At 42.0% G+C, this 10602-nt stretch overlaps 1 protein-coding gene across 1 annotated transcript; it reads left to right on the plus strand.

The window, feature by feature from the left end:
- Positions 1-1401: 1401 nt before the first annotated feature.
- Positions 1402-7320, plus strand: dusp14 (dual specificity phosphatase 14). Its single transcript, XM_087795420.1, has 2 exons — positions 1402-1554; positions 6077-7320. The coding sequence occupies exon 2, from the start codon at positions 6153-6155 to the stop codon at positions 6795-6797; it is 645 nt and encodes a 214-aa protein (XP_087651546.1). The 5' UTR covers positions 1402-1554; positions 6077-6152; the 3' UTR covers positions 6798-7320.
- The last annotated feature ends 3282 nt before the right edge of the window (positions 7321-10602 follow it).

Genomic DNA, 10602 nt, shown 5'->3' on the forward strand with positions numbered 1-10602 from the left:
AAGAAAAATAACAAAAACAAAGGATACAAAGATTAACAAAGAACAGAACATCATGATACTCTTACTCCACTCCTACTGCCCCCGAACTCAGAATTGTCCAATATAATAGCCCGAAGAATGAATGAGTTCCTGAGTCTATTGGTTTTGCATCTGGGAAGAAGCATTCGTGCTCCCTCTGCTTCTCTGCTCACTGATTACAGTGTTGAGAGGATGACCATCATCATCCATGATGGACAGTAGTTTGTTCAATGATCTCCTCTCAGCAACTGTCACCAGTGAGTCCAGCTTCATGCCAACCACAGAGCCAGCCCTCCTGATCAACCTGTCCAACCTGTTGACACTCCTCCTGGACACACTCCCACCCCAACACACCACAGCATAGAACAGGACACTGTCCACCACAGACTGGTAGAACATGCAGAGGAGTTTCCTGCAGATGTTCAATGGTCGAAGCCTCCTCAGAAAGTACAGTCTACTCTAGAACTTTCTTATATACATGGTCTGTGTTGCAGGACCAGTCCAGTTTACTGTCCAGCCACACACCGAGGTACTTATAGTTTTTAGTCCAAAACTGTTTCACACATTGCAATCCAAAAAGTATTTTCCCAAATTTCATCCTGCACCACATTTGTAAAAAATGCTAAGAACAACTATAGCTTGTAAGTTTACATGTTAGGCAGCTCTCAACTGTTGATTCAATATAGGACTTGATCACAAAGAGATCCTCCTTAAGCACAAGTGATGTCATGGAAGAAAACTACCTGACAGACAAAAATGTTCTTGAGCTGCAGCTCAGATGGAAGATGGTCCAGAGCCTCATCCAGCATGAAACAAACAGGTACACATGTACTATTATTACGAGATGATCCTGAAGCAGATCTTGAAAAATTGGTCTCAGTCTCTCAGCCATCATTTTTTTTTAATTTCCAGACCTGATTTTCATTCAACACCTTTTCTCAACAGCTTCTTCCAGCGGTGGTCTGAATAAAGGGTTAATAGTGCCCCAAATAAAGAAGTATTTTAAAATTGGGTCGCCTGAATGGTTGCCAGGGCGATTCTAAAGGTGATAAAGCCTGAACATTACATTAGTTTATTTTTGTCTCAGTCAGCCAGGGTTGATATTCAAGGAAGCTGTGACATTAGAAGTCTTCACCTCACAACCTATTCTGTTTTAATTCCTCTTTGTTTCCAGTTAATAAAACAAATAAAAACAGCACAATCAACACTTTTTAGGGAAAACAATTTTAATGCAGCATTGAATCGAATGACCAGAGCTGAACACAAACCATTGACACTGAGGTTTAATAAATATTAAGATCACTGACTCGCCTCTACATGGCGCTGTTCGCCCTCCACAGTCACGCCTCCTCCGTGGAACCAGCAGATGTTCTGCTGCTCCGTGTTCCTGCTCGACACTTCCACACCATGTTGTCGCGTGTGTCCGTGTGTTCGCCTCCATCTCTTCATGCTCGGACCCACTGACGCCCGGACCTCGGACTCTGACGGACCCAGAACCCTGGCCCGGAGAAGAAACACCTGCATCTCTGCTTCCTGGTAAGTTCAGTTCGGCACCAGATCCCACATCAGGACTATTTTGAAGAGACATTTTTACGGCATTAATAATACATATATATATATATATATTTCGACTCGTGAAACTAGAGACGCTCGCGCACAACACGGTGGTGCTTTCAAGGAATCCCGTTATTACCGATTCTTAACAAAACTAGCGCCACCGAGCTCTTGAAATGTCCATTCAAAAAAATAAATAAATCACGATTTAACATTGCTTTTCCATACCTAAACATGTAGGTCTGCCGATGATCTTAAATTTAACACAACCGACTTATTAACAATTGTCTTCAATAGAAAGTACCAGGAGGCACGGACACCTGATGCTACAATGTTTTGTGTGTTTTAATCTAAAGTTACAGTCATGATGGTTCTTGTCTCTGGTATCTTATTTATTATCCTAAATAAATGAAGAATTATCAGAATAAAATAGAAACACTGTAGCCGGCTAAAATGGACACTTGGTGATCTGGGATTTACAAGGGAACTGGATAAACCAGACGTGGGTCATTCTCTCTTCCATTTCAGACCTTCTATGTTGAAATAAAAAACGGTGAAGAGATGGAATCACCAGAAAGGAGGAGGAAGTGCGAAACTTTATCTGTGTCAAGAAAAACGAAGTGTATATCTGAATATTCTTTGTTTCCATCATCTTCCAAATCAGAGACTTAAATAGACAAACTTTTAGAGGACGAATAAAGTACAAATAGTAGGCTTTGTTCATAAATTACACCAAATTAAAAAATATACATAATGCCTGTGACCACCCTGTGACCCTGTACTATAGTTATTTGTCTTTATGGCGTCATTTTGCTGCCTCTGTGTGTTGATGTTTGAACCAGGCCAGAGAATAATACTTTCACTTCTATTAAATATTGATTTAAAGTCAGCGTGGGATTGTGGGTCTATGTGACCGAGAGCACACTTCAGTTGCAGTGTGAGTCCAAACGCTTGTCCTCTTGAGAAATGAGTTTGACCCTCCGACTTCTGCACGAATCAAAGCCGCTCGTGTGCTCGGCAGACGCCCGTCGCTCCGGCTCTTCTTCTGATGGCGACCCGAACCGTGCCGTCCACGGACTGAAAGTGGGTCGTCTGCGAACGCGTGGATGGAGCTCTTTAGCTTTAGATCCGGTGTTGCTGACGTCCCGCCTTGAATGAGTCTCTCCCCAGAGCAGAGTCACGTTTCTCATTTGTGTGAGCAGAGGTGGAACCAGACCCCTGTGGAATCGTCCCACGGTGGGGGGGTTTCAAGTTTGTGCGGCGAGACAACCTGTTGACTGGGCTTGTGAAAACCTTTATATCATTATTCCGTCCAGTCCTTTTAGTAATAGGGTCACACCTCACGATGATTTTGCAACTACTCTCTCCACAGGACTATGGAGCTACAGTGAGACATGGTTTAGGTTCTTCAGCTGAGCTTCATGGAGTGTTGCCTCCTCTCCTCATCGCTCTGGTCTGTAGGTTGCCGCAGCAACAGGAGAATCTATTGAAGCTGGCAGACGGTGTATTATGTTTCTTAAGCTCTTGATTCACTGCAATCACTTGTGTTCCTGTTACCTGGGAGAGAGTCTAACGGAACAGATAAATGGTTTTGGATACAACTTTTGCCTTTTTCCCTCCCATCAGCAAGAGGCGCTTTGATTAGCTCTTGTACGAACATCTTCCAGGTGTGCGATCGTAGAGAACGATGGTGGTCAAAGGTCAAGATGTACATCCTTACAGACGTTGGACAGTGGGCCTAGTGAGAGCTAGTCAAGCATCAGGCAAGGTTAGAGGTTTCAAGTCTGTGTTCTAGTAGAGACAATTCCACTATCAAAAAGACAGTAAACAATCAAATCTTTATAACAAATTTCATGATTGAAAACATCCCGTTGGCTTACAGATAATGATGGAGGGCCAGGAATGGGAATCAAACTGCAGGGTCAAGTTAGCAACATTCAACATTTGTAACTTTGTAACACAAACACAATTTAGCTGCAATTATATAGAAAACTAAGTTTTCAGTGGGCAGGGCTTAAGCACATTTTCTAATGTAAATACTTCAATTAAACAAGTTTTGTACAAACAGACACATATTGATGAGTACAATAGAGATCCCTTTTCATTTTCAAAGGAACTCTCTGCTATAATCTTATATCATTTTTTAATAATAAAGCATCACCCACATTTCCAAAAATAACAACGCTGTATCATGATACCTGTGTTTCATGAACATCATCAACCCAATCAGTTGCAACGATGCCAAATTAACTAGAGCCATACGAGAGTTAAATTCTTTTTGTGATTTACTTGGTCGATTTAGTTTTTCATTTAATTTAATTTTTAATATAATTTAAACACACCCAACATTTCTTAATGCAGATGGAAATTCAAAACCCCACCAAACTGGCCAAGGCTCAAACTGATACATTTGGTATTTTAATTGTGTTTTGAGCAAAGTTGTGTCAGTGTCACCCATTCATAGTCACAAAAAGAGATGACTGAAGTGGGTTTAACCCCGACTGATATGGTAAGAATGAGGCTTGCTCCAGGTCACATTTAAATTCTGAAGCAGGAAATGCATTTTTTTTTTTATTCAACAGGGGCAATTCTCACTGTGAAAGTATTCTATTAAAAATTGATCTCAACCTTGGACTGGAGGTTTGTTTGTGCGCTCTGGACCAGCCTGACATTTAATTCAGACATTTTAATGAAATAGTTTGTCTCTCAGTTTAGCTTTTTTAACATTTTTCTTTTGCAAATGTGTCGTGCAAATGTGCCACTTGTAACAATATGACTTAAGAGTAAGAAGTGATGAGTCAGCAGACGGGCCTGGTTTCTAGTTAACCAGACTGTAACTGGAAATGAAAGAGGACCTGCCGGGCAGAGCGGTGCGCGAGGTGTGGATGACGCACGGCGAGGGCAACGGTGTGTGAAGGAACGCCTGAAGCCGTGTGTGTTGATACTCCGGCAGATCCCGTCAGATGCTGCGTTATTAGTCCTCATTAGCTCCTGTCTTTGCTGCACGGATTGTGATTAAATCATTCTTGATTTTACCTTCATTCAGGTGAATAAATAGAAGGCATTAAGCTGATGTGGAGTGTGTGTCGTGTTGGAATCTGTCTTCGGGGGCGACCGAGCTCACGTGGCGCAGGATGACATATCTCAGCGTGCAGCAGGTCCTTGAGAGAAGCTGAACCACCTTAACACTGCACAGATGGACGACTCCCTATAGCCCAGGAAGAAACTCACAATCTGTCTAATGATGCCTGAACATTCAGACTCACATGTTTTTTTTTTAGGATTCATTAAATCTCCTGTTGATTTGTAGATGAGATTCAAACCGATAAATGACATCCGATGAACAAATGAAACGATCCATCCGCCCTACATGTGTCCTGGTACAAGTTGTTAGAGTACGTGAGCGATTGAATTTCTGTCGCCGGCGGTGGCTCTTGGGCAGATGTTTTTCTAACTTGTCCATATTCTCAGATTGTGTTGGATGTTGATGAACTGTCAATCCGGGACGAAACAGGAGAATATTCAAGGCTTCAGAAAGTTAGTGTTGCTGCCCCACATCCAGCTTGAAGCAGGGTTTTCTTGAGGCACTCATTTTTTTTCCCACACACCCTACGTAGCTGGGAAAGGCTTAAGAATTAGTTCACTGAGACATTGCATACCACATTAATTCAGAAACTTTCATCATTTAGGTTCACTAAGTTAGAACTTGCCTCTTGACCTTCTGATAGTGTTTTCAATGACCAGTAAAACAAAATTTGTCACTACACTCACATGAATGCAGGTTAATTCTATGCTATGTAGAGCTGAGGATTGATTTAAACCAATATAACAATACAGTACCTTCAAAAGAAAATTTGTTTTCTAATCCTAATGCCATGTTTTGCGGCGTACATTTTCCCATTTTGTTGCCAATTCTACACACATGTGTATGTCATGAGCAGAGGTTCTAAGAAGCCATGACCTGTCGACTTCAGCTTTTGACTTCCAACTGTAGAAAAAAAAGATTGTTATTGACAATTTACTTTTGAACTAATTTCGTGGTACCAAAAACTACACCAATGAAAATTCCACACACCCACAACCATAACTCAATTGAAAATGGTACAAATCTAATGCATCTAATGCAGTTGGATTCATGGTTAGTATCTTCAGACTAACTGGTTCAAGCTGGTTCATCCGGGCCACCCTAATGTGTGAGCCAACATTTCAGAAGCAAGGAAGCTAAACTGTTAATTTCAGAAGATTTTAAGAGATAAATCAAGATTTGACCACTTTTGGATTCTTCTTCATTGTTTTATTATCTCAAGATGTGACTTAAAGAATCATGGACTCCTAACAAGTCCAACTCCTGAAGAGATTGTCAGTCCATAGAAGAATCACCATCAGTGCCCCTTGAAGTTCATTCATTCATGACTCATGGAAATAGTTCTTGTTCATTTTTTGCTCTGTGTTTGTACTTGTTGGTCAAACGATGACTCAACAAGACTCTGCCGTTGTGTTCCAGGTGCCGTCCTGCTGACATGACCTCCTGAAGAGCTTCTTCTCTGTGACTTGCTTGAAGCTCCCTCCCAGAGTGCCAGATGGGTTCCCGCAGCCAAGGCTTCTTCCACCACCACCCCCACCACCACCACCACCATCACCGTAGCTCCATGGTCCCGGCCACGGTGCCCCGGCTGCTCCCCGAGAGCAGCAGTCTGCTGGGGGGGATCGCACAAATCACCCCCAATCTCTTCCTCAGCAGAGGCAACGTGGCGTCCAACCGCAGCCTGCTCTTGAGCAAAGGCATCACCTGCGTGGTCAACGCCACCATCGAGCTGCCCAACTTCAACTGGCCACACATGGAGTACGTGAAGGTGCCGCTGGCCGACATGCCGCACTCGCCCATCTCCCTGTACTTCGACAGCGTGGCCGACAAGATCCACAGCGTGGGGAGGAAGCGGGGGGCGGTGCTGGTGCACTGCGCCGCCGGCGTGAGCCGCTCCGCCTCGCTCTGCCTGGCCTACCTCATGAAGTACCACCGAGTGTCCCTGGCCGAGGCGCACGCCTGGGTCAAAGCCCGCCGCCCCGTCATCCGGCCCAACGGGGGCTTCTGGCGGCAGTTGATCGAGTACGAGAGGAAGTTGTTCGGTAGAAACTCAGTTAAGATGATTCAGACTCCTTATGGGGTCGTACCTGATGTTTACGAGAGGGACCGCAGGGGTCTGGCTCCATACTGGGGTCTGTGAAAGACCTGAGGTGGAATACTTTGGACTGCTGTGCTAGGAGCAAGAATTCGAATACTGTTGTTGGTCCGGCTTCTCTGTGTGTTTGATGGGAGCGCCGATTTAAAATTCAAATTTGGTGCTCGGTATTTTTGGGGGTCTGCAACTCTATTGGCATAAAGAGGGGCTTGTCGGAGCACCGGTGAACTTCCTTTCCTGACATGATGTCATGTTGATGTTGTGCCAGTTGTCTATCGTGTCGAGAGTGTCAGCATGCAGTCAGTCTATGGTAGCAGTAAACCAAGTGTACAGAAGAAAATCTAACAGTTCATGAGCAATGTGCTGGATCATGCAGTCCTTCCAGGGTTGAGGAGGAATTCCAAGTGACTCCTGGCAGGATTGTCGATGCTGCACTTGAACATTTACAGATGTTTTATCTACCGTTGAGGGTAGAGAAGTATATATGGAGAAAGTTCCTGTGTAACACAGGGTCGACCGCTCCATCCTGTAGACGCACTATGTTGTTGTAGTGAAACTTGATGATGTAATAAAACATTTCTGAAGCTTCAGAAATCACTTGCTTCTGGAGTTTTTACTTTTCAACTCTTTTTTTTCTCTATACTTTACAAACACAATTCAATAATAATAATAATAATTCAATAAAGAACCAATATCCAACCCAGACCTCGTGAATAATAATAGTTTACATAAAAACTGAAGCTCTATATATAAAGTTCCTGGTTTGCAGGTGATCAAACAAAACAGTTTTTTGGCAAATCCAATAAAACTGAAGCAATTTCCACTTTGATTTTTTAACAATGTGTCAGGGAACTTTCCTTCCTGAGACCTTGGCTCCTTCAAAGGTTTTAGTGTCTCTATAACAGTATGAGTTACGAGGTGTTAAAACTGATGCATTTGTATAAATGATCATTTTAAGAGAATAAATGATACTTTCGTTTTGTGAAAAATAACATTGAATATTATCAAGAGAAAAATTTAGATCATGATATTAGTGATAATATTTTTTTCTAATAATAACAACTTGTTTTAAATAAATAATAATCATTTTTAATGTTAGTTGCTAAAAGATATAGGACTTTGTTGACACATTGAAATGTCCGTCTTGTTTTTTTAAATTTACGCAAAAGTGAAGATTTGTAGTTACAATGACACAATGGTTCACAACATTGAATTTTGACACAATTAACATTTCATTTACAAATTAAGCATAAGTGGTGAAACGTCCTAATGTCAATTGACAAAGATCTCACGAAGGTCTTCGCTAGTCATGTGACTCTGGTGTCAGCATGTCATCATATTAACTTGTAACATTACAAATCTGATGCCAAGAAATAGACTGAACAAATTACAGCAACCTGTCAAACTTGATAGCCGTGGATATGCATTTACAATATATCTAAACGTCAAAGTACACATTAGATCATAAGAAACTTTCATGTTCGACATCCAGTTGAAAGTGTTAACTGCCCCCTGAAGGTTCACACACTAGATTGTATCTCATCATCCACTGATGTTTAGTACATCTCACGAGTGGTAGTGTGGAGCAGCCTCATCAATTATTGAATGTTCAGTGTCAAACAACCTTCACAAGCATCTGCTGCCATCATCGACACCAACGTCTCCAAGTCGAGCCTTAAATAATTGACCATAAGCAGACGACGCCGCAGACTTGCAACTCCCAAGTAAACAGTTGTAAATCCGGCGTCTGACTTCCATTCAGGCATAAGGAGGGTTATTAATGCAAACATGCAGCTTGTACTCGCTCGCCCACATCGCTGCTTAATTTGACAGCCTTACTCTACTCCCTGCTACACACGTCTCACATAATCTACACCATGAATAAAAGTCCCGACGACGGAGGCTCGGTGCTGACCGCTGCCACACAAACATGAAGCTGTTAATGGTCCTCAAAGAGTGATGTCGTCTGGCAGCACCACCAGACGGATAACATTGAAGCAGCGACATCTGACACGACAATGACTTTGATCACAAAACAAAACAGTGACTCATTCGTCCTTCCACTTAAAATCTGCGACCATTGAGGTTGTTAAGAGTGACATCAGAGAGTCTGTTTGTAGAGGACAACAATCATCCTTGGATGTTATTCAACTCTGATAGTGTTTTTCTATTTAATAGCAAAAGTCAACGCAACAAATCGATCTACCCTTCTGTCTGTTGGACGGTTGGTCCGTCCATCCATCTCTGTCTGCTTCTCTGTCTTTACATCCATCTGTTTGTCAATCTGTCTCTGTATCCATCCTGTTTCTCTGTCTCTCCATCCTGCCATTCATCCGTCCATCTTGCTTCTATGACTCTCCATCCAACCATCTGTCTGTATCTCTGTCTCTCCATCCATCCATCTCTTCTTGCCCTTTACATCATTATACAATATATATATAGTTTTATAGAATAATAAATATGAAGAACTGATCCTTGTTGAACCCGTTGTTGAATCACATGATTTTATTTGTAATTATTCGCAGTCGCTACATCATCTGCATAATTTTTACCAATTCATTTTCTTGTAACTTAGTGATATATTTATTTCCATGTAATATTCAATCTTTTTACAAGAGAAACAAACGATTTGTAATGATTAATTTCACAATTTCCCTTTATATACAGCTATGTTCAGAATAATAGCAGTCCAACATGACTAACCAGATAAATCACTGTTTTTGGTATAAAACATAATAATAAACGGAAAATAATTTACCAGCAGGTGTAGTAAAGTCAGAGGAACCAACAGACCAAACCTTAATGATATGAATACTACTGGCTCTGTGTAATTGACTTATTAAGTAAAAGGGGCGTGTTCAAAAAAATAGCAGTGTGGAGTTCCATCAGTGAGATCATTCATTGTGTGAAAGAAATAGGTTTCAATCAGGCCCTTATTTAAGGATGAAGCCAGCACATGTTGTGCATGCAATTCTCTGTGAAAACTGATGAAAGATGGGTCGTGCCAAACATTGTTCAGAAGAAATGCGTGCTTTGTTTAAAAAGTTGATTGGAGAGGGGAATACGTATAAAAAAAAGTGCAGGAAATTATGGGCTGCTCAGGTAAAATGATCTCCAAAGCTTTAAAATGGAAGGACAAACCAGAGAGACGTGGAAGAAAACGTAAGACTACCATTCGAATGGACCAAAGGATAGTCAGAATGGCAAAGACTAAGCCAAGGGTCTGCTCCAGGGAGATCAGAGACGGTCTGAAGGTACCTGTGAGTGCTGTGACAATTAGAAGACGCTTATGTGGAGCTAATCTACCAGCAAGAAGCCTCCACTGTTGCAAAAAAGACATGTGCTAAAGAGGATTGCATTTGCCAAACATCATGTCAACTGGCCTCTGGAGAAATGGAGAAACATTTTGTGGACTGATGAAAGTAAGATTGTTCTTTTTGGATCCAAGGGCCGCAGTTTGTCAGACGACCCCCAAACACTGAATACAAGCCAGAGCACACTCTGAAGACCGTGAAGCATGGTGGTGCAAGCATCATGATATGGGGCTGTTTCTCTTACCATGGTGTCGGGCCTTTATATCGCATACCAGGGATCATGGATCAATTTGGATACATCATAATACTTGAGGAGGTCATGCTGCCTTATACCGAATGGGAAATGCCCCTGAAATGGGTGTTTCAACAGGACAATGACCCCAAACATAACAGTAAGCGAGCCAAATCTTGGTTCCAGACCAACAAAATTGAGGCCAGCCCAATCCCCAGACCTTAATCCAATTGAGCACTTGTGGTGTGAAAATAAAATTTGCTGTTTCTGAGTCAAAACCCAAAAATGCAGAGGAATTGTGGAA

The sequence above is a fragment of the Callionymus lyra genome, chromosome 7, assembly GCF_982586985.1.
Source record: "Callionymus lyra chromosome 7, fCalLyr1.hap1.1, whole genome shotgun sequence".
Taxonomy (NCBI): Eukaryota; Metazoa; Chordata; class Actinopteri; order Syngnathiformes; family Callionymidae; genus Callionymus; species Callionymus lyra.

What these genes read in the sequence shown, in the direction of transcription:
- dusp14 (XM_087795420.1), top strand. Translation starts at nt 6,153, where the DNA reads ATGGGTTCCCGCAGCCAAGGCTTCTTCCACCACCACCCCCACCACCAC.